Genomic DNA, 25,719 nt, shown 5'->3' with positions numbered 1-25,719 from the left:
AAGGGAGTATCAGAGGCTGTTTACGCGTGGAGAATCATTTCAGGGAAGAAAATATTCGGAAAATATTTTCTTTAAACACCGAGTAATGAAGATTATATGGAGTAATTGAGGGAGATTCAACGAGCTGTAGGTGTATAAATATGTTCCCTGGGAGTACTAGAGAGGCTGTCGAGAGTTGGGAGAAGAGAGGAGAGCCACAGACGCAGAAATCAAGAGTTGATCAAACTCTGCTGCTGCTGCTGCTGCTGCTGTTGCTGATGAAGAACACCAAGAACACGAAGAACGGACTCGCAGCAGCAGTCGTTTATAAACAGTGGAAATGACTCACGTCCGTGGGTCGTAGGTGTGGGTCGTAGCATTTCAGCGACAACAGCACCTCAGCTTTGTCGTTCATTTTGGACGCCTTCTGTGGGTCGCAGAATTCTGTTTTAGAACATTTACTTATCTTTCTCTTTATTGTAAACATCAATTGAGCTTAATAAAATATTTTGAGAGGTTTTCCAACATGATGAGTTAATTCCCTCGTAACCAAGGCAATGGAGGAAGCTATTCACGCAACATAAATGGGTAACTATTTCATTTAATTATATAATTCACCTAATCGCTGCTTTTGCAGAGTTTTAAATTGTTTGAATGATTGTCTTAATTATTTGTTATTCAGTTTGATAGGTTATGCTTGGTTTAATCTCTTGATAATCTATGCTTAAGGTTTACAAATAATATTTGAGAATTTGTATGATTGATAGTGAATTAAAGATAAAAGAGGACTTAAGAATTGAATAGAGTTTTGAAATATTTATCATTCAATCTTGCGTAGTAGTGGAATCTAGTGTCTTGGTTACCTCTCGCCCAAAATTGTTAATATTTTGTATATATATTTTTATAAGTCTAAAAAAATCCTTTACCTTCACAAGTCTTATAGTTCGAACCTTTATTACTACAACCCCCATTAAATCATTAATCAGTGTTCATGACGGAAATTCTCATGCATGGCATAACTTAGCGGAGCTTTCATAAAATACAGTAATTCAACATATTGTTTAGGAAGCCCTATCCAAGACTGATCCATGAATGTTAAGGGTTCAAATACATCCATAGTCCATAGATGCTTCAAAGTAAAACAAAAAAATCATCCATAGGGTATATATGTCAGATAGCATCAGGAGGGAGCTAGCACTGAAGAATTATACCGGTGTTACCCATTGTAAATCACTGAGTAGAACTAATCTCTTGCAGATCAATTGATTAATCCAATATATTATAACCAAATCCAATTTAGTATTTAAGAAAAATCGAATTTCACAATATGAATACACTACATTCTACAAAGTTTTGTACTACAAAACTGGTTGCTACATTAAGCATACAAAAGATGCTATTCGAGAACTACGATATGAATAGACTACATTGTTTAAAGTTTGCTATTGCAAAGCTGGCTAGGATTTCTAGAAGAACATGCAATTCGTTTGACGAAGAATATTTAAGTGGCTGAAGCTGAAGGAGCTACTTTCGGAGCAACATAAATAAATGCAAGTACATCATTAAAAAGGAAATGATTTTATGAATATTTACCTACATTTGTGTCCTATCGCCGCATCTTCAGTTTTGAAATGCAAAAGAGGTGCAACATGAAAAAATACTTGTTGGTTGTGGATAGGAGAATAATATAAATTAATTAAGATGATGTGCAAGTCCTGGCAGGACAACAAGGTATTTGAAGTGCCGATCTATTTAAAAAATTAACTATACAACCACGTTAACAATCAATATTGCCTACCTATTTTCATCACAAAAAACAAATAAATGAAGGAAAAGGCAAGTCGTCCTATAATGCAGTTTGCAAGTAAAAAGTACAGGACTTGGTGTGGTGCTTACATCCATTTGATGATCCTGATTTGAATGTTCCTCAAATGACCCATACTTTGTTTATTCAACATTGAGTAAGAGTAAGGAATAACTTTGTCTACCCTTCTCACAACTATTTCCCTTTGCTACCACCCCTCTCATATTTGCCATAACCTGCAAAAGGGAGCAATTGTGGAGTCAAATAATTCACACATAAGCAACCATAACACTTACGCAAAACTGACCACCACCCACTCGTGTTTTGATAAAGAAAACTGAAATAATCTTATTGGTATGTAATTAAAGAAAATTCAAAATTTTGAATCAAGATTTGAGACAAAAAAAATAGTAAATTCATTACCTTTTCGGCTATGTGGTATATAATTGAGACAACCATAAACTTGGTAACCACCCATAGGATTCCCAAGTTCTTCTTTCTCAATCCCCGGGCATTCATCCAATGCATTTTTTCGCTACTGGGAAACAAAGATAGATCTTTTGCAGTGTGCACCTAAACATAACAAAAGTTAAGGTAAATTATTTAGTACCGTAAAGTTAAAATATTGAGAAAGAGAAAAGAGACAAAGCTCAATTATCATATGAAATCCTCTAGAAAGAAGTTGTAGGTCAGTTAGAGGCATAAATTTTATTAACTATACACCATGTTCTGATTCAACAAACTGTAATGTAAAGATAATTATTGATTTGGACCTTTTATCAAACATATACAAAGCATCCCTTATGATATGCACAGAATTTAGACAAAAATTGATTCAAAACCAAACATATCATCATCATTGATTCATTACTCATATTTGTAAAACAACTCCAATAAAAGGGTCATCGTAAGCAAAACACAAACAATAGAATCATGAATTATAGAAAAAATTGAAAATTCCATATGATTAGAAACGTAAGGAACCTTAATATTTTACTGGTTTATCCTTTGAATAAATCTTTTCCAACTGGTTATTTCTAAATTTTTCTTCTCCATCAAATAAATTTCTCCTTTCTTGATTAGAAAAAAAATATCTTACTGAAGTCGCCAATTAGTAGAAAGATAAGGATTGAAGAATATAATTGGCGAGGAGACATAAAGATTAGAAACCATAAGGGTTCACCATGCCGAGTAAATTAGGTTTCTCAGAGAGGCGAAGAGAAAAGAGAGAGTTTTGAGAAATCTGTCTATAGAAGATTAGATTTTAATCGACGCAACTACCCCATATATCGTTCAACCACGCCTCGTCCATTAACATTACCCGAAATTTCTTAGCCGTCCAAGTCATAGCTCGATCAGGATGATTTTGACCGCCAGATCATGGTCCCCGCTCAATCCTGACCATCTAATGACTCCCAAATCTCAGAGTCAAACACCACCTTTTTTATTACAGAGATTGTTATTATGCTTGCGAATTATGTGTGTTGTTTTTGACTTTTTTTTATCGTTTACAATTTCTTTCGTTTCATTTCATTTTATGAAGTATCAGGTATCTCATATATAAAATGAACTTCAACTCCTCTTTGTTCCTTAATTAGATATATTGTTAGACTAATTCATATCATGGTTGTTATTTGAAATAGCTATAAAGTAAATGGATTCGATTCAGTGTGTTCTAATTCAAGAAAAGGACAAAATATTATGCACCTCTTTTTTTAAATAAAAATGTCAGCCAATTAGAAATTCAAATCAGATTTCTTACTGTAAAACATGTGGATTACAGTATTGAACTACAAATGTTGCGCGCCAACACCTTGCTCCCTTCATTTATTTGACTGTATTTATTTTTATCGTAGTTTAGATGAATGCTGGGGGGCGGAATTTAGCCCACCCAGCCTTTAATTCCTGGTTTCGTCGATGTATCCTATGCAAAGATTTTATGAACATTTTATTTTTTTGTGCGGCTCATTGCCGAATCACAAAAAGAAAATAAAAAGATAAAACTTTCAACCTAAAGTTCATCTCAATTCTCAATTTCCAAGTAACTTTCAACCTAAAGTTCATCTCAATTCCCAGCCTTTAATTCCTGGTTTCGTCGATGTATCCTATGCAAAGATTTTATGAACATTTTATTTTTTTGTGCGGCTCATTGCCGAATCACAAAAAAAAAAAAAAAAAGATAAAACTTTCAACCTAAAGTTCATCTCAATTCTCAATTTTATTTAAATATAGAGGCAAGATTATGGTGTAAATTTAAGATCCAAGGTCATAGAGAAAGTTTTATTTAGACTTTCTCCTTTAGAACTTCCTCGGTACAAAGGGTCAAGGTAATCTTATGTGGAGGTTTTACTAACATTTCTTTTTATGGGGGTCATTTATAAATGACAAAAACAAAAGATGGAACTTTTTACCTAAAGTTCATGTCCAATCCCTAAAGGGCCAAAGTCTTCTCTAACCAACTTTATTTGAATTTAGAGTATGATTTAAGACCAAGGTCATAAAAAATGTCTTATTTAAACTTTCTCCGTTACCCCCACTTAGCCACGTTATACATCTTTATGACCTTGACCTTTATGTTGGAGATGAAAATTTGGTTGACAAATGTAGTGCGTTTGGATGACACTCAGAAGTTACTTTTTGACTTCTATAAGTCGAAAAGCAAGAAGTCAGTTTGGTATAGAATTTTAAAACGACTTCTAAAAGCAAAAAAGTTAACTTTTTATGACGCAAAATAGTTTTGCTTCTGTCTTCTACTTTTGGAGAACCAAAAATCAGAAACAAATTTATATCCAAACGTGCTATTAGATCCTAGGTTTCATACAATTTTAAGACCTTTATCCCTTGCATTGGAGATGTTCTTACCTCAACTTAGTCATGTCATTTATCTTTATGATTTTGACCATTGTATTGGAGATGAAAATTTGACGAAAAAAATCTTAAATCCTATGTATCATGTTATTTTAAGATTTTTACCCCTTGAATGGAAGATTCTCTTATTGTGTTATGCCGTGTGAATAAAACAGTTATACTTTTAGTAAATTATAACGCATAAAATACAGCAGGATTGACAAACTATTAAAATTTTGTTTAGTAAATTTTCATATTATAGTGTTAGCGATATATACAAGTTAAGGGAAATTATTTTATTTATTGAAAATTGATCTTTTTTTATCTTATTATTTATATAGAAACTTATATATTTTATTAAGAAAATAAATAAATTTTGAGCCATCATTAGCTAGGGCTTGCCTCCATGCCTCTTGGACCTACGATTGCTTTTATATATCTTCACTCTATTGGGAATAAGGGACATGGGAAGTGTCACTCCTTCAAAATGAATAAGGACTACCGATTAGAGGTTGCGTCCACCACCACCTTTTTACCTCAAAGTTTCCATACGCTCCACCATGTGAAGGAGTGGTTGATAGTGGGATAATAAGCAACATACTGTCTGGACTAAATATTAACTTAAGAGGATGTAGATAAAACCAAAAGAAAAAAATAAATAAAAAAGAATAGAAAACTAGAGTTATACAACAAACAGTTTGGAAAATAATGTAAATTATTTTTTTATTATTATAAAATTCTAAAAGTTTCATTTCTTTTTCTTTTTCATATAAAATTTCAAAAAAAGGATGACTACATGGCAAATTCTTCAGTGGTATAGTCTCTCCTCCACTAGTTGCCGTAGTAGAACCCTGAACTTCCCTCATTGATATGTTCACTAAAATAATAAAATTTCATGGTCCCGATTAGGGCCGTTAGTGCCAAAATAATAAATCCGATAAAATCATAAAATAATACATTTTAAAAGTTCTCTTTAACCATTAATAGGTCCCAAGTAATATTTGTAATATTTAAAGTAATAACGCTACTAGAAAAATAAAAAAAAAATAAACTTTTTACATATTCAATTTTCTCACAATATGATTCAATATTGGTCTTTTAAAACAAAAATCAAAGCACTCAAAAGATCCGGAGTCACGTTGTTATACTGTAACAAAAAGTGTTGTATTGTGATTGATACTTTGAGTGCTTGTATTTGTATTGTATTTAGTCAATGTAATATATCTATAAAATTAGTCGATGGTGTACTTATAATCTACAATTATTAAACCTCCAAATTAAGAATTATTTCTTAAAATAATAATATATTATTTAATTATGAAATTAAAACCAGGTTTATGCACCAGATTCACCATGATTTCTTCACCTTTATTTTTCGTTTTTGTTTTTCAACCGATTTTGTCCCACCTTCGGAACCAAATCTCGTTGTTTTCACTTCCCTTTCGCTTTTGTTTGCTGCGTTTTCTCGTTTTAGGGTTTGAGTTTTATTTTAGGGTTTTGGTAAAGCTAACATGCCCAGAACAACCAGGCTTCCACTTCTCGTAACCAGCTGCTACCCTCCCCTTCTTCTCGTATGGAAGCACTTATGAGTTCCTTGATTGGTTCAGTACTTCTCTAGAATAATGATTCTTAATAGAACATTATCCTCACTAGCAAACCTTAAAGACCATTTAGAGAGTAAAGCATGATTTGTTTTCTTCAGAGAATTTTTATACCCAGACCTCCAAACTTTTCCTTTTATCGAATGAATTTTCTTATCCTTTGTTATTATCCCACAAAAAGTCTCTCATAATTTTTCCTAGCTTCTTAAGAACATGATAAGAATTTCGTACAAAACATAAGGTAGATAAGTAAACTTGCTAATACACTGTTGACCAGAGTAATTTTACCCACTCTAGATAACAATGGTTTCTTCCATCCAGCCAACCAAAAAAATCAACGTTGTTATCGTTAAGTTCATCTGAATCAACAAACTAATTATTCTCAAGCTCTTAAATTTTTAGATTATAAAAGCCTAAGAAACAAATTTTTAGATTATATTGCAGGTTGTATATATGCAATTATTGAATGCATTAGAAAAACGGATAAATTATTTTTGGCACTATCCTGTGAATTCTTTGAACTCATGGATGCATGGTGTTGATGCATGCACTTCAAATATTGATGCATAGTTTATGCACATCAAAAAATAAATACATGTTATGTACGTATGAAAGCCACTGAAAAAGCGAATTCAAGGTACATATGTATTCATTGAATGATGTATATGCCTAACAAAACAACATTTTTGGATATTCTCTTAAAAAATAATAATTTTGATTATATTGTTTATACTGGTTATGTAGATTTCTTCGAATGCTTTCTCAAAAATACGAACGTACGATTTATTATGTATTTTTATCTTTTACTTTTTAATAAAATATTGAAACGTAGATTTTGTTCACAAAAAAACAACAACCTTTAGAAGATGAGCTTTAGAATGACATTTGTAGGAATTACTGGCTAGTCCAGTTCTAACAGACCCAGTTAATGGCTAGTCCACCCGTGGAAAAGTTTTACTCTCTAGTCCAAAAACATGTTTTTGGACTAGATTATTTACTCTCTAGTCCAAAAACTTCGTGGAGACTATAAAGTGTATTTTATAAATTCCTAAAACACCCTTCCAGGTCTAATTAGTATCAACACATGTAAATGTTACTAGTAGTATGTTACTACATACTAGTAGTATCAATACGGTGATACTACATATTAATATGTATTGTACTAGTAGTAACAATAATATCTTATTGTTACTAGTAAATTATGTAACTACTTTACTATACTAAACTAGTATACTACTCTAGTAAACTAGTAGTAACTAGTACTAGTAGTAACTAGTACTAGTAGTAACTAGTACCAATACATAACAATTTTTTTTTGATATGTAGTATCAATACATAACATACTACATATCAATATGTAGTATCAATATATGACATACTACATATCAAACATACTACATATCCTATTAACATACTACATGTCAATATGTATCAATACATAACATACTACATGTAGTATCAATACTATATATTACTACTAGTATACTAGTTACTATTGGTATACTACATACTACATATGTTATCTACCCACTACATACTAGTTACTACTAATTACTACTATTATACTATACTACATATCAATATATAACACTACATATCAATATGTAGTATCAATATATAACATACTACATATCAAACATACTACATATCAATATATAACATACTACATGTCAATATGTAGTATCAATACATAACATACTACATATGTAGTATCAATACATAATATATTACTACTAGTATAGTATATAGTAGTAACTATTATACTACTACATATCAATATGTAGTATCAATATATAACATACTACATATCAATATATACATACTACATGTCAATATGTAGTATCAATAGATAATATACTACATATCAATATGTAGTATCAATACATAACATATTACTACTAGTATACTAGTATACTAGTTACTACTAGTATACTACATACTACATATGTTATTATTACATACTACATACTACATACTACTAGTATATTACATATTACATATGTTATTACTACATACTACATACTAGTTACTACTAATTACTACTAGTATACAAGTACACTATATATGTAATATGTAGTAACATATGTATTATTACGTAATGTTATATACTAGGGTTAGTAGAGTAATTTTACTCTTTTCAAAACATTTTTGGGTTAGGGAGTAAATATTTTTTGGCGCTGGACTAGCCAGTAATCCGGGTCAGGTTTTCTGGACTAAACAGTAAATCCCTCATGATATTTTCACCTTGGTAGGCCTGATACTGCGACCCGGATTGAGAACGAGTTTTGACAAACTACCAATAGGTCCTATCCTGATGGGCTAGCTTAATGGCTGGTCCTTTCCTGAAACCCAGTTTAATCGGAGGTCCAGAATAAGTTTTTCGGATCAAATTTTTTATTTCAGGGTCCAGGCACGTGCGAGTTTCATAGAGCATTTTTTTTAAAATACCTAAACTGCCCTAGGTATATACAAACACACCCATTTTACATCGTTACTTTCATTTTCTTTTCCTAGAGCTCGAGCTCTGGCGACGAAGATTTGAAGAAAATCTATCTGAAATTATTTTTGTTAGTGAAGAAAGTATCATCATGTATTATCGAAAGATTTATCAACAAAATCAACAAACAAGATAAGTTTCATCTCTCTTTAATTCGGTTGTAATTTTCAAAAACCTAATAACTTGAAATTCTCTTCGATTATTGATTAGATTTGCATCGGTTATTAGATCTGTAATGAACTTTTCATTTTCAAACATTTGAGCTAAAGATTTTAAAGAAAAAATGATGAAATTTTTTCTAGGGTTCGTGACTGATTATCGATTAAATTGTAACTTCAGATTCGTAACAACAGAGCCTAGATTAATGTTACCCATCAATTTCTTGTATAACACTAACTAGTTTTAATTTTCGGACCTAATCACATTCTTTTGGTTTTTGATTTCTAGTATGATCTAATAGTGCATATAAATCGCACTAAGATAAGATAAGTTTGCATGTTTTTTTTTTGTTTTTTTTTTTTGATTGATTTGATTTATTTTTTCTTTGGTTTATCAGAATGTTTTTTAGTTTTTGTTTCTTTATTTTATTCATTTTTGGTGAGTAATGTTTAGAAACGTTTTGATTCAATTTTGCTTATATCCAAGAGAGCATATATTGTATATTGTTCAGTATAACTTTAGTAATGCGATTAAATTGCCTGGTTTTTGTTCATTTTGTGTATAATCTAACAGTGCATATACACTATATTGTTCAATTTCAGTTCAATATTGTTTTAGTTCATTCTTTTTTCTATAATTGATTAGTGAATACACACTATACTGTTCAATGTCAATTCAGCAATGTCTTCGTTAATTTTTTTTCCTATAATTGATCAGTGCATATACACTATACTTTTCAGTATAAGCTCAGTATGCCATGTTTTCTTTAATCATCTTTGTAATAATTTCACTTCTGTTTGTAGACAGTATAGTGCAATTATACTCGAATTGTCAAAAGTATAGTTGAACTGCACTCCCTTTTTTACTCAATGCAGGGAAACTGCACTGGTAGTGCGGCGAAACTCTACTCAATTTCTAAGTAGTGCAGTAGTTTGATTTTGTGTTTTGAACCACATTCATTGTGTCTCACTTGTATAAGAACTACCTGATTTCAAGGAGGAACGACTAAGATTTTGATCTGACCTGATACTGAATTGAAGCTTGCTGAAGATTCTGGAATCAATGTTTTTCAGATGGGAATAGATTGTTCAAGGATCATGGAGCCAGTAGATGAACTTAAATAAGCGGTATGCTTGATATTTACTTATGTAAATTAAATTTATTTTTTACTGATTCTGGTGTTATTATCATTGAAATTGTCTTAATGGGTAACATGTCTCTGTTAATGGTGGCTAAACAGACCACAGTCTTTCTATACATATTATTATACATTATCTATGCTTGACTACCTATTTTTCATTTACAGTTCATGACGTGGTCACAACATATTAATTAATTACAGTTTATGACAATCATTATTCTGCGACTTCTGATGCAATTCCGAAGATTTTTAACATCACTCTATTGATTATATTAATTACCAGCATGACCTGAGTGTAGGGGGTTTGTACTTAGATTTTTAACTAGTGTAGCGGATCTGTACTCATTTTTTGACCAGTATAGGGGACCTGCACTCATCTCTGATCATTTCCTACTAAGGCATTCTGAAGGCAACATAAGAAGGTTAAATGTTTTTGGTAATCACTTTTCTGCATTAGGAAGTCTGCTACAATTTCTCCAGCATGCAATGAAATAGTCAGAGCAACTATACTGAGTTTTTCAACGGTGCAGAGTAAATACATTGATTTTTTGAACGTTGCATAATAACTATACTGAGTTTTCGACAATGCAGAATAACTATACTGAGTTTTTAACGGTGCATAATAAATACGCTGAGTCATTTAGTGGCATAGAGTAGCTGCGAAGGATATTTTATTCCGTATACGAAATTAATCGCACCAGAGATGTTATACTACTCGGCATTTCTATGAATAAGACATGTGGTGAAGCCTCAAGTCTTATTTATAAATGTTCCTATTTATCTTGTTGATATGTATTTTAGACCTTCTTGTCTAGCTACCTATAAAAGTCCTGTTAATATGTGTTTTATCAGTGAAAGGTTTATATAATTTTTGATATACGCAAGAACAATCTAACAACATAGGTTGCTTGGTTTTCATGCACTTATAGGATCTGTTAACATTTATTTTTCTTGTGTTCAACATGTCTGCAGGGAATCTTAAAGAAGTAGATTAGTGCAAAAGACATACATATACTTAAATTCTAACCAGAGCAGCGCATATGTACTCAGATTTCTAAGAAGCGCATGGGATGCACTCGGTTTCTAACACCTGCAGTGGATCTGTATTCAGTTCCTAACAAATGTAGGTGACCTGCACTCATTTCTAGGAAGTATGGAGGAGCTATACTCAGATTAATAACCAGTGCGGCATATACTCAGATGTCTAAGCAGTGTAGTCAATTTTGAGAGTATATGTACTGCTTAGGAATTGAGTGCAGGTCCACTACACTACTCACTAATTCGAGTGTATATATGTTGATTATATAATATGATGCACTGAACATAGCAAATACTTCTATGCTAACCAGTAACCAAACCACCATCTTAACTACTTTCCACCTTAGTTTCTAACAGATACCTCTTAAGTGTTTTCTCCTTATTGTTGCAGTTATATTTAGTTGATTGTTTTTCACCTTTTGTTATTTATCGAATACAATCCTTTTTAAGATGCTTAAAATCCACTGAATACACGAGTGTAGCCAATATGTGCTGATAGTTGTGAAAGGAAGAATTGTCTTTCTTAGCATTATGCATAGATTTTAGATGGAATTAGTTGTGTTTTCGAATGCAATCTCTATTATGATGCTTAAAATCCATTGAAAATATGAGTGTAGCCGATATGTACTGACAGTTGAGAAAGGAAGAAGTACGTTCTTAGCATATACATGTCACACTGCATTATGAAATATTTTTACAACCATCCACCTAACGTCCTCCTTTATTATACTAATTTACATCTTTTTCTTAAGTTTTGTTTATATATATATTTTTTTTTTGTTAGAGAAAACTAGGATTTTTATGTAACACCTTCGTTAGTTGAGCTGCATTGGACTTCATACAAATTCTTCCCTCAGTTAATGAATTGAATCTAATTAGAATTATTTTCTTATGTCAGGTTTATGTTCTTTTGCAAGGACGTGAACTTTCTCCAGAGGCACTTCTTAAGCACCATAGCCTAATAACAGGCGTCAGCTTAGTTTAGCATGCCCCTCAATTTATTTCTTCCATCATACATTATAAAAATACTCTTGAGGGGAAATTGTAATGAAACTTTTTAGTTACGTACAATCGTTTTCGTATAGCAATCTTATCGTCTTTTATTTTCCAGGATTTTTTTAGCGTTCTCTAGTGTTCTCTAGTGTATATAAATGTTTAATAATTATACGAAAAACAAAAGGGAAATATGAAAAGTTAATGTTTTTCAAACTGCTACTAATTTACAAAAATCTTGGCATTTTTCTGACGATGCCTTTATAATAATTTGTTTTTTCAGCACACCCTCTAATGAGTGCAGGTCATCTATACTGCTGAGAAATCGAGTTCAACTCATTTGCACTTGTCAGAAATAAAATACAGATCCGCTGCACCTGTTAGAAATCCAGTAAAGGTATGTTGTGGTTAGAAACGAGTGCAGGTGCCTTATACTGCCTAAATATTGATCTGCACTGGTTAGAGATCTAGTATAAGACACATTGAAATGCATGTCTAATTGACGAGATAGAAAAAACAATTAAATATGAAAGAAAACTATAAGAGAAAATCTAAAATCCTGTCTCTTAACTTACAACTGGAGATATCTTTGGTGGTACACATTACAACAAACACTAAAATCAAGTTTATAAAATGTTGTTTCTTAATTGGCTATCCAAAACATCAATTACTTGGCTACATAAAATTACATCTAATAAGTAGATGATTCAGGTATAGTCTCCAAAGCTGGTTTGCATTTTCAAAACATTGAATTTTATAATTCTTCCCTATTGATAGAACTTCTAGCTCCTTGCTCATTCCGCTACCAAGTAATATCTCATGAATTGAGAATACATCTTTTATGAAGAGTGTAGCGCAATCCTACTCTGTAGACTCCCTCTTTGGCCATTAGTATGTTATGACAATTTCGTGAATTGTAAATGCTGAAAAACAAAAACGTAACATGATAAGAAACATCCAAGTAAGCACGAAACCATAAGAACCGTATTGCCCATACATTCAGCTTACATACAGAAACTAGTAGTCTATATGCATCACAGTATAGTCTATCTGCACATCTAGGATTGTTAAATAAATTCATTCAGTACAGTATAGACATCCTGCACTTTTCAGAAACTTCCTTTGCGCTCTTAATATCGAATAAGAGAACATCAAAAATCAATAGAGTATAGGCAATCTGCAATTTCAGAAAATGTTGATTTTCTATGGCATCTGGACGATATATTGGCTTGTTATGTGAAGTGTAAGCGCTATTTTGTTTCTTCATAGGACGTAGTTGGTAGGCTTGTTATTTAAAGATCTTTGATTACACTAGATTATCTTTTAAAATTCTGCGTGATTTGCTAACATATTTAGATCTTTACAGATCAAAACGAAACAAAACAAAATAAGAGAATAATACGTTGAATCATAACATAAACACAAAACTATAGTATAGGTGATCTGCACTGTCAAAGATAGTAAACCTCAAAAACCACTAGAACATAACAATGTAAACCAAAACAAAATTTTGATTTCCTATGACATTCCAAAACACTGCAATGGGTATCTACAGTCCCACATCATTATTCGCTTCCAATTATCCTGAAATCCCCACAGTATAGGCTATCTGCACCTCTTACTGATTGTTGCCCCAATTTCAGAAAAATCTCTGAAAATCTAACATAACAATGTAAACCAAAACAAAATGTTGATTTCCTATTACATTCCAAAAAATACACCAAATTATCATCTGTACGTACATGTTAATAACTCATAGAATTACAATTACCAACCCTAATTTATAGAAGACAAAATATCAAAACCACAGTATAGTCTGACTGCAACACAATATAGTCTATCTGCACCTCTGGGATTGTTAAAGAAATTCAATCAGTACAGTATGGACATCCTGCAGTTTTCAGAAACTTTCTTTGCACTCTTAATATCGAATAAGAGAACATAAAAAATCAATAGAGTTTAATGGAACATAATCAATAGAGTATAGGCAATCTGCAATTTCAGAACCTACCTTTGCATGCATGGAAAATCACATAAATAAAGTAAATCAGCACAGTATATGGTATCTGCACTTTTAGAACATAACATCACATCAAAAATTAGAATAAAATGTTGGATCTAGAAAAGAACATACCTTTAGCCGTTAATGCTTTTGGAGATTTCTGCATTTCTGCTACTGATTTTTGCAAGATGTTAGATGTTGATTCTAATTTTTGTTTTTTCGAATTTCTTAAACTTTGTCTTCTTGTGTCAACCATTTTTTTTCAATTGAAACTGATTTTTGGTCCAATATAGGTTATAGAAGTGATTTTTGGTTTTAGTGGGATGATTTTCGGTTTAATCGAACTGATATTTGAGTATGACTAAAGATCTTATTACGTTTGTATGATTTTTTTTGGGTTTAATCTTCTTCAATCAGAGACGACGATAACTTTTTGAATTGATTTCTCTTCATCAATCAGAGACGAAGAGAACTGATTTCGTTTCTTCTCTGAGTTTTTTTTCTCTCTGAAAAATGATAAGAAAGGGTTTCAATTTCTATCAATTTTTGGATCGGCTACTATGTCTCTTCTATGTTTTAAAGAATTTTGGACCTCCGTTAAACTAAAATTATGGATGGACCCTAGGACAAATAACTATGTGGGCCTAGGACCAATCAAGAAATAAGCAACATCCATGGAGACCTAATCGGGTGAAACACTTATACATACAAACCCGACGCTGCTACTCCACACCCGTATTATGGGTAAGAAAAAAGTGTACACCATCAAACTTTTCTCGGTGGTTCGTGCATTTAGGTAGAACTTACCACTTTCAAATGGGTTCACTATATCCAGATCTGGGTTTTACAAGGTGCCCACATAGTGGTGTAACATCTCGAAACCTGTTTTGAGACATACTGAATTTTTTGGAGGCATACTATATAATGCCAAAATAGGGTCACTAAATAAAAAACAACATCACCCCTTATCCATCCTTTTTGATAATGGCATAACTACCTTTACATAATTAGTGTTAATGATTATGATTAGATTTGATTAGTTAGGAATTTTAAGGATTGATTAAAAATAAAATTATTAGTGGTGAATTAGTAGATAAATCAAATTTATGTGAGAGAGTTGGGATTTTTGAGAGGAAGAAGAAGAAGTGAAAAAAACTTGGGTTTTGAATTTTGAGATTTTAGTGATTAGAAGTGACCAAAATGGGTGATTCAAATCAGAGGTAGACTTCTATACGAGGTTTAATTTCTTTTTATAAGTTGAATCTTTCAAAAAAATGAATTTTTAAAACCCAGATCTACTGACCAGATGAACAGTTCGGCTGATAACTTTTCAGCCGAACCTCCGTTTTTTGAAAATATACCTAGGTTCGGCTGACAAGTTATCAGCTGAACTTAGGTATATTTTTAAAAAATTGAGGTTCCGCTGAAAAGTTGTCAGCCGAACTTCACTCTGAAACTGACAAATTTAGGTTCGGCTGATTCGAACAAAATTTAGCAAAGTCGCGTGAGCCGAACATAGTGTTTCTCTAAATCATACACTAGGTTCGGCTCAAAATTGATACTCCAAGATCAGCCGAACTGATCTTCTGAAAACCCTAATTTCATCTTTGAAATCATATTCTATCGATCAAACAAAATAAAATCAATCAAAAACAAGATGGGTTTGTTACACATACATTCTAAAATACATCTAAGAGCAATTGAGGTTTGGATTTCGCACTTCAATATCGCTCACTTTGATTCGTGTTTGCTTTACTTGATCAATTTCTTGATTGAATTGGAGTCCAAGATGTTTAAGTTTAAAGTTCATTTTGATTTTTGATTTTAGGTTTTTGAGGATAAGGGCGTTCTAGTAATTTAAATTGTTTAAGAATATATAAGTAATTGAACTACCTTTAGACACCCCTTATAAATCCACCCTAGATGGTGTAATGAATGAGTATGCCTCAAAAAAATTGAGTATGCCTCAAAACAGGTTTCAACATCTCGGGGAAGAAACGGTGTACACTTATAACTTTCGAATTGACCCAGCAGCACAGCTAACTGACAACTTCACATCTGTATCCACTGCCTAGTGAGAGTCGAAGACCTAGTTCTAGTTCACAACAATATACTACCTCCGTTTATTAAAGAGATACTTTAATTATTTATTTTTCCAATTTGATCTATTTTTAGGCTAAAATGAAACAGTTGGAATATGGATGGCCTTCCAAAAAAAAAAATTTGTTCAAAAAGGAAAGTTACCCAGAAAAAATGATGCCTATTTCTCAAGTTTTACAGTTGGTTTGAAGCTGAAAGTTGAAACTATAAAGCAACAAAAATGTTTACTTATTGTATGAATTGCAAGTAATGAAGTCTTCAAAGAATAATCGAAGGTAGTAGAATCTATTCATTATATCACTGTGATAATAGTTGTGGATACACCACTTACATGATTATCTGTCATGGTTTCAACCCAAAAAGAGAGAAGGGCAAAGCAAAAGAAAGAGGCAATCAGAAGGTTGATTGTAACCTCACGCTGTAATTCTGTATCATCTTTCTCGTCTCAGTCGAGATTGGTGGTTGTTTCTTTACTTCTCATTAGAGAAATTAAAACATGTGAAGGACCCAAGCTTGCTCGTCAATATCGACTTCAACAGAGATTCTGTGACTAGATATTCCTTCCTGAAATCCAAAATCCCCGACCTTTACCAATGTACATCCACGCACCGACCGCCGTCAATAAAATCAACAATGTAAGAAAAGGCCACAGACAACTGATGTGTTGTTTAATGCGCAACATGATTGAAATGTGCTGTTTTTTTAATGGCAAACCTGATTTATGTTCATGGGTATTTTGACTAGTAATCTGATCTCACTCCTGTAGAAACAACCTGACATCCTAAAAGAAAACCCTTGGGAGAAGAACAGCAAGATTGGTCCCTACTCTGATTGTATCTTTCAGCAAAAATTTCAGAATGATAGGGAAGTTTCAGGCTCAAGCTCAAGCTCAACATTGAATCATCACCTCCTCCTATTTCAGACCGAATAAGGGTCTCCCTAAGCATATCAGTGTTACTACTGCATGCTTCCTCAACCCTCTCATCCACCTTGGTATTGGCACTCCCCGTAGCAACACAACCCTTTGCACGGACTCGAGCAGAGGGCCTTGTAAATGAGTTATCTCTTGACAAAGATTTCTTGTCCCTTGATTTCCTATTTGTGGTTACGTACCCACCAGCCAGAGCTTCCAATGCTTTTGCGGTTAGCGGTCGATTTCTTGAACTCTGTCGGCGGGCATTAAGAGTAGGCTTATCCTCAGCACTAGAGATACCATTTGAGGTTCTCACTGACGTTTGAAGATCCTCTGATTGGATTACTTCAGCTGGCAGAGACAAACCCTTCGTACTTTCATCGTAATGGAAATCCCCCTCCTCCATGAAGAAGGGATCACCATCTTCATATTCCGGTAGTGCATTCAGATCGATCATAACCCGCCGTTCAGCTCTCCGACTGACTAGCTTTTCATTGCTATCATGTCGGTCTTCTTTAGTTGAAGAACCAGTCGATACTTTATCTTGAAATGGATATACTTCAGGAACCATATGTACACAGGCGTCAGGTGAGTCTAAACTGGAAGAGGGCTCCTCTTCTTTTACTCTAAAATGTGTAGATATGTTATTTGTACTCGAGCTTCTCTCTTTTTTAGCACAAGGACCTACTTTTTTTCGTTTCTTCACTAGATTACTAGAGTTTGACTCTCCAGATTTTGCTCTCTTTTGTAATATACACTTCGACATCTTCCTCACATGCTTGTTGTCATTAACTGCGGCATACTGAAACTCGTGATTCTCCATGGGAAAACTGCCAATGACTGAGCCATTAATTGAAACACACTGCCTTGAAACACCAACTAGACTATCTGCATTAGAGTTACCCTTCCTCGGCCTACTAGTAACAGTATCTTGCTGAGGGTCATCAACCAACATATCAACTGAGCCTGGATCGTCCAGTCGCTCTTTAAAGCTTACTCCAACAGTTTCTCTAGATATACTTGATGGAGTAGAAGTATTATTAGTCTCTATGGGTAAGGTTCTTAGATCTCTCATCTTGAATGGTCTTTCCCCATTTATCAAACTGGTATCCACAACAGTAAACTTCACTAGATCTGAATTAGAACTTGAAAGCGGCGGTTTCAGATAACAATGGCGTTGATGATCTGAATGAATATCCTGATCCATCTCTGGAGCCCACCCATGCGCTTCCTTGTTGTCATTTTCTCTAGGTGCTTCTTCTACCTCAACGTCAAGAAGAGTTGGATCAGATACCACTTTGTCCAAAACATCAGTGACGGAATCAAAATAGTGATTTCCTTTCACATGTCGTTTTCTTGAGAACTTCTTAACATCCGGAATGAGAAAGACTAAAGAATTCTTGTTACCATTATTATAACCTTGATACTTGGGTTGCTCAGAGTGCCATCCTCTGGCAAGTAAACGGGGCCAAACGGCTTCCCAAAATAGATCATTAGAACGAGCTTTGCTTAAACGGAAGTCACCATTTAAAAACTTAAGGATATCCGCAGATGTAAGAGAGTTACACTCTTTGCCAGTTGGAATTTCTTGACGAACAGGGATAGCTTGGTTGCTCCTTACAGAGTCTGAAATGCCACTCAAATCTCGCTTACCCTTGCCGATTCCCACAGCTTCTACCAGTGTTTCTATGCCCACTGTTTCCTTCATCATAGAGATATAGTCCTCAAGCGTAATAGTATACTCTGTTAATTTCTTCCCCGCCTGCAAATTCGCAAACGACATATATAAAGCAACTCTATCTGAATAAGGTTTCTGCAAGAGTATAAGAGCATGACCACGTTCCCTCCTTATAAAATGTTCGGAAATGGTGACACATTCTGGTGGGTGATACTTATTTGTGTGAGGATCAACATGGTGCTGGTATATATAAGAGAGGCGATGGATGCATTTCTGCAACTGTAATATAGAGTTTCTGCATAATTTGAAATTTTACAGATACCTGATATGTTTTTGTACTAAGATAATTTAACAATGATGACCATAAGAAAGAAAAGTTGAAGTTTAGATCTGCTAGAGCATTTGGGCATGCTACCAGTACTAATGATTAGTGAGATTGATGTAATCTAAAAGCAAAACGTGCTAGCTACACTCCAGATGCATTATCTCATGGCACAAACAAAAACTAGATATATTAGTAGTTTAGTACAAGGTCACATGTATTCTAAGAAGCCAACAATTTGGTCAGAAAGCTAAAATCTTCCAGAAGGACAAAAATATCGAGGTATGGTGGAAGGACTACATGTTAATAAGCGAGGGTTTTATTGTGGAAGATTCATTCTAAAAACCAAGCCATTGAAGAAACATAAGCTTAGCCACTTTAAGAGGCAGTGAAGTCTTCGAAAATGATGGCTCTGTACGAAATAAAATTACCCAATACAATTCCGACACAAGAAAGGATTTAGGGGAAGTATTTTCCATATATTTTGCATCAACATTATGAAATCAACTCTAAGATTTCATAGTACATGAAACCATAAAGTGTTAAAATCTTTTGTTTTCACTGATGTACATCTAAGGGATATAGGAAACTAATCATGACAATTTCATAAAGACATAAATAAGTGCAGAGTAGAAATCACTTAATTAAATCTCCACAGCAAAACTTTTGAATCTAAGTATCGATGTTACCTCTATGAAACTATCTCTGCACTCCTTGGGAACATGGGGAAGCAAACGCGATAACAATTCCTGTTGCCGTGATCCAGTGAAAAGCTTTTGCCCATGTACACATTTTTTGTTTCTTATCTTCCTGCCTTCTGACCATCGACGGTGTGCATCAGACCTAAAAAATCTCCCATAGTAGTATGACTGTATATCACCCATCTCTTTACTTTCAACAAATTTCTTCACCTGAACAAGATTCTTCCCAAAAATATAAAGACCGAGGAGAAATCTATCCTTCTCAACATCCCTCCAGGAATTGCTTGCCGAACCTGGAACTGGACAGTAACTTTTGGCAATCAAGTCACATTTCTCATCCATTGAAGGTAAATCCACATCCATCTGATTGCCAGCTATCGTACTATTTTTTCTACTATCCAATTTCACAAAAGGTTCAACTTTAGCTTTTGTACTTGTACCTTTATGGTCTGAATTTTTGTGCCTCGCTTTCCTTTCAGACCTATTTGCACCCACTCTATCATCTGGGTCCCATTGCAGTTTTGGCCTTTCAAATTTGATATCATCGACTTGATCATAAACCCACATAACTGGAATGGATAATCCCATTGGTGAAGAATGACTAGTACCAGCTGCTCCAAATTGAGATACGGTTTTCTTGAAGTTGTCAGATTCCCTTTCTCTTTCTGGAATTTCCACCTGGTACTGATCTCCAACTCGAGGAACTACTTCTGGTTCCCCGTAGATATCATACCTTGGAAAAGGCAAAAGCTCAGCAGATGTGTCTTCGTTAAGGTGCTCACCGTCGTGATCCATTTCAACAGAATCCATCTACCAATTGACCTGAAAGAAAAAACAATTCAGAACTTAACAATCTATGGTAGAGACAAACATATTTCAAGTACCCAGGTATTTATCTCAGCAGCTTGTTCGCCCATCTGTAGTACACAACTTTCAACTATAGACAGAACTGTATTCCTAGGCTTCAACTGCAAAGTCAGCTATCAGTCTTTTGACGCTCGTAACAATGTACGTCATTTCAATACTTCTCAAAGCTAGGAATTTTAAATTCGTCAATATCAAACCCGTACACTAACCAAGTCCCAAAATGTTTTTCCCAAAACAGTACACAACACCCATATAACCAATACCCATAGGAGTCCATGCGAAGTAAGAAATGAGGAATTAAGCAAAGTAAAGCTAACTAATTCCGATTTTCAGACTAGTGAAAACAGGAGAAACCTCGCGAACTTAATCGACTAATTATTTCTTAATTAAGCATAAAGCAAAACATAAATCTACTGTTAATATTGGATTAAATGGGGCAAAGAAATCTAAGTTCAACTACTCCGTCAGAAACATAACAAGGATCAGCGATACATTAAACTTTAACACACACATATCAATTTTGAACTAAAATTTACAAACGACGAAAAAATATAATCATTTCCAGATCTGTTTCCGAACACGAATACCATACCCGAGGAATGTATGCAACAAGAACCAGAATTTAGAGTAAACCCGACAAAGATATTAATCCATATTTACAAAAACACCACATAATAACAAACAATCTGATCCCATCGAACTTGAAGTAACAACTCAAAAACAAATATATTAAAACATCAAAACAGAGTTATTAAGAAGATAGAAATGAGATTTTTTTTTTACTTCACCTCTTCACCTCTAATTTTACGTGACGAGAAGGAAGCATGAGTTTGAAGGGTAAAATGGGGTTGCACAAGTATATTTTTGACCCTTGGATTGTCAACTTTTTCACTCCTCAAAATATTAAATATTGAAGAACACAATTAATTTAAAATATAAACAAGAAGAGATATACAACACAACAAAGTGTTTTACAGAGAGAGGGAGAGAGATTCGGAGAAGAAAGAAATGGTTTTACCTTGTTAAAATCTCATGTACACAAATTCATGGAGGAACCGGAAGAGAATCTTCAAAACAAACAAACAAACAAAACCAAAGTCGTTTCCTTTCCTTGTCTACGAAACCAGAAGAAGAGAGAGTCTACAAAGAGAGGGAAGAAGTAAAAAGTGATACGATAGAGAGAGAGACTGTTTGGATTTTAAAGGAGACGAAATCTAGAGAGAGAAAGAGAGAGGAGAGGAGAGGAGATTTACGCGCAGCAGCAGGAGGTTTTGTTTTGTTTTGTGGGAAGGATTTGATTTATGGACACATCATTTGAGAAGATGTGACCACGGCGTTTTTTTCATTACTAGTTTACTGCTACTTATACTGTTTTTATTATTCATTTGACCAAATTGCCCTTTATCATTTTTAACCTTTATGGTCACTTTCTTTTTTCTTCCTTCACTAATTAAAATGCTCAATTAAAATCTTTATATCATTTGCACCAAAATAAATAGGTAAATTAAACTTGAATACTAAGGATGCAAAGGTTACCGAGCTAGATCTTATCGTTGAATTGATGTGCTCTTGTATTAAAATTGCTAACTTAATCTTAAGTGTTTGGGATTATAATTGCTCGTGGATTTTAAGTTTTATCACTAGTTTCACGTACGGATATTCGAATTCCACGTGAGTATATAATCGAATTTATGACGATTTATTTTAAGAGAATTTGTTCCGATTTCATCTATTTTAGTAAGTTTCTTTAAATGATATAATTCTATCGTAACAGAGTTTACAATAAATTTTGTTGGCACTTGCTAAGCCTAATTAGAATACAAATTTATCGAAAAGAAAAAATAAATAAACTGAGATTAATGCACCTTATTAATTTTCTTGAACATAAAAGATAAATGATGGGAAATTAAACCTATAAATCCAACATATCAATTATGTTTTTCTTTTTATTTTATTATCAAAAAATTTGTAAGTTGGATATTAGAAATCGAAGATAAGCATGTTTTAAATTATGGTTTAAATTCTAAGTTATCATAATTGTAAACCTGATCAATGCGTGTCAAATTCTAGTCTACAAGATTACAAGTTGTTGATGGTGGATTTTTGACAAAGGCGAAAATCGTTATCTTGCATATCCTGGTCCAGCAATCAGACGAGTATGTAAAATTCATGTCTCCCGTTTAAGCATGAAGGCTCATGCTGTGACAATCTATGACTGAGTGTACTACCTCTCAGAGCATATATAAATATGCGATTACTATAACCTCTCAGCTGAGCTTTCGATATTTTGTATATTTCATCAATGCTGAGCAATTCAGTAATCACTTATGTATAGAATCGAAATGATTGGACGCCTCCTAGATGTATTAACCACTAGTATATATTTATAACTTCTACAGGATGTCACAATGTTCCCTGACTTTACAGAATAAACATTCATAACGAGTATGACGCTTCCACTAGCTCATACCTCGGTTTTCGAATTAATTATAATGCTCCTAGACAGCTTGCCTGCTAGTATAAATCCATCAATTAATTATTTCTAATCGCAAGATTCATCAACTGAATTCCTAAAAAATATTATACATTCATTACAATATTTCTTTACTTCAATTCATGGCTTTTCTTAGCAGAATTCCATGGGTTAATAATAAATATTCAACGTATGGGCATCTGGGCCACCAGCGAGTAAGGCCCGAGAAAATAGTGTGAGTGTACTTAACAATAATGTACGAACGAGCACCCAAATGCCCGAACGAGCATTCAAAAATATGGACGAACGAGGAAACCTATGCAAAATAGGGAAGAAAAAAAATAATAATAAAATAATAAAGAGGCGCCTAGGGGACCGGGCCCACCGGACGGTCATGCCGTCGTGGCCGGTCCCACGCCTTTTTCTTTTATTTTATTATTTTTCTTAATCTCATGAAAACTCCTTCAATCGAGCAAACTTCCTCGTTCAAGCAAAACTCTTAGTTTCTCCATATTTCCTCACAAGATGAAAAATAATATAAAATGGGGAGAGTGTCATGGGACCGGGCCTACTAGCCGGTCGGCCATGCGCTAGCCGTGGTCGGTCCTACACTTCTCTAATTTCTTATTTTATTATTATTATTTCTTCCCTCATCTCATGAAATTCCCTCGTTTGAGCAAAAAACATAATGTTCCTATATTTCTCCAGCTTTGCTAAAACGTCCAAAATCCAAAAAGTCAAATGGTCACATGACCGTCCGGACTCCTCACGTCAAATACTAAAATATCATTATTTTAATATTCTCAAATATTGATCGCACGAGCGAAGTACTACTTGCTCATTCAAGCAAATTGAGAGTTTCAGTCAAGATCAAACTCTTCTAAAAATCCAAAATATTGCTCGAACGCGCGTCAGAAAATATCTGAACTCTCAGAATTGAGCCAAGAGTAACATGGTGACACGGTCATGCTACCTTCATCGACCAAGGTCGGCCCTTTGGCTTGCAAGGAGCCTATCCCACACATCTTCATAATTTTGACCTAATTAATCTTCTACAATTCATATTAGGTTCAAACTCTTTCCAAACTGAAAAAGCGGGGGTCTAACAACTATGCCCAATATTTCGTTTAGGCAATCTGTATGGACTGACTCCAATATAAATCCAAGAGCATCAACTAGACAGTCAGACTCAATCAAGGAAAATATATCCAAAAGTTGTATCTCAATTTCTCAAATCAATCTACAATCGAACAGATAGGAATCTGTGAGCCGGATCAATACGAGAAATAACTTGGACGGTACCAATGACCAATATCCAAGCGTCAATCAATTTCAACAACAACCAAAGGTTGGATTAACCAATTGATTGAACTACGCATAACCTGTGATATTTCAATTATATAGAAAATATAATGCGGAAAAGAAATAACACAGACACCAGAAGTTTTGTTAACGAGGAAACCACAAATGCAGAAAAACCCCGAGACCTAGTCCATATTTGAACACCACGCTGTATTAAGCCGCTACAGACTCTAGCCTACTACAAGTTAACTTCAGACTGGAATGTAGTTGATCCCTAACCAATGTCACACTGATTAAGGTACAGTCGCGTTCCTTACGCCTCTGAATCCCAACAGGACTCTACGCACTTGATTCCCTTAGTTGATCCCACCCACAACTAAGAGTTACTACGACCCAAAGTCGAAGACTTGATAAACAAATCTACATCAAACAGAAAAGTCCATTGAACAGATAAATCTGTCTCTCACAGAAATACCTACGAGTTTTTGTTCCGTCTTTTGATAAATCAAGGTGAACAGGAACCAATTGATACACCGTACTTATATTACCGAAGAACAGCCTAGTAATATCAATCACCTCACAATAATCTTAATCGTATGGTAGCGGAACAAGATATTGTGGAATCACAAACGATGAGACGAAGATGTTTGTGACTACTTTTTATCTTACTTATCGGAGATTGAATCTTGAGAAAATCTTAGAGAAGATAGTACTCAATACGATAAGACAAAGTAAGATCAGAACACGCAACTACAGAGAAAATAGTTGGGTCTGCTTCAGAATCCCAATGAAGTCTTTAAGTCGTTAACCTATAATGGATTTAGAAAAACCTAGGTTAAAGGAGAATCGACTCTAGTCTCAACTAGTATCACACAGGAGGTGTGTGGGTTAGGTTTCCCAGTTACTAGAGTTCTCCCTTATATAGTATTCAAATCAGAGTTTGCAATCAATGCTATCTTGGTAACAAAGCTGATAGAGCATAGCTCGGTTGAACTCACAAGCGTTGGTATGTCAAGTTTGGTTGTCATATTTTAGTGAATCAAAACTCATCTAAAGAGTCCTCTCAGATTGCCAAACGAATTGTTGGGTGTGGTTGTTAGACCCCCGCATTTTCAATTGGTAACAGAGCAGGCAAACACTTTAAATACCTTACAAGTCTGTGTTTGTAGCGATATGAGGATGGACGATACTATCTCTGGTAAACGCATCGCCAGAAATAAAAAATTTGGTTCTATGAAGTCTATTAAAGAGAAAGATTTGTCAATCTCGAATATAGATGAACCTTGTGTTCCAATGAAACAG

At 33.9% G+C, this 25,719-nt stretch overlaps 1 protein-coding gene and 1 long non-coding RNA gene across 5 annotated transcripts; one reads left to right on the top strand and one right to left on the bottom strand.

The window, feature by feature from the left end:
• Positions 1-8,883: 8,883 nt before the first annotated feature.
• LOC113357523 lies at positions 8,884-12,176 on the top strand. 2 transcript variants are annotated; one of them, XR_003363674.1, is made up of 3 exons: positions 8,884-10,014; positions 11,001-11,151; positions 11,965-12,176. It is a non-coding gene; the product is annotated as an uncharacterized LOC113357523 (long non-coding RNA). The 2 variants fall into 2 exon arrangements; XR_003363673.1 differs by lacking the exon at positions 11,965-12,176 and having other exon boundaries at positions 11,001-11,477.
• A 4,257-nt stretch (positions 12,177-16,433) lies between these two features.
• Positions 16,434-21,963, bottom strand: LOC113357522. Of its 3 annotated transcripts, none has more exons than XM_026600947.1 (3): positions 21,661-21,963; positions 19,764-20,597; positions 16,434-18,836 (listed from the first exon to the last, which is right to left on the bottom strand). In XM_026600947.1, exons 2-3 carry the CDS (start codon positions 20,583-20,585, stop codon positions 16,902-16,904), a joined length of 2,757 nt encoding a protein of 918 aa, XP_026456732.1. In that variant the 5' UTR covers positions 20,586-20,597; positions 21,661-21,963; the 3' UTR covers positions 16,434-16,901. The 3 variants fall into 3 exon arrangements, with proteins under 3 accessions (XP_026456732.1, XP_026456734.1, XP_026456733.1); XM_026600949.1 differs by lacking the exon at positions 21,661-21,963 and adding an exon at positions 21,431-21,525; XM_026600948.1 differs by lacking the exon at positions 21,661-21,963 and adding an exon at positions 21,235-21,364.
• Between the last annotated feature and the right edge of the window lie 3,756 nt (positions 21,964-25,719).

Source organism: Papaver somniferum, chromosome 3, assembly GCF_003573695.1.
Source record: "Papaver somniferum cultivar HN1 chromosome 3, ASM357369v1, whole genome shotgun sequence".
In the NCBI taxonomy this organism is placed as follows: domain Eukaryota; kingdom Viridiplantae; phylum Streptophyta; class Magnoliopsida; order Ranunculales; family Papaveraceae; genus Papaver; species Papaver somniferum.
This window is presented reverse-complemented; position numbering and strand designations above follow the sequence as displayed.

Coding starts and splice junctions, on each gene's coding strand:
- LOC113357522 (XM_026600947.1), bottom strand. CDS start 20,585: ATGGATTCTGTTGAAATGGATCACGACGGTGAGCACCTTAACGAAGAC. Junction 18,837..19,763: donor GCAGAGATAGTTTCATAGAG/GTAACATCGATA, acceptor GCGAATTTGCAG/GCGGGGAAGAAATTAACAGA.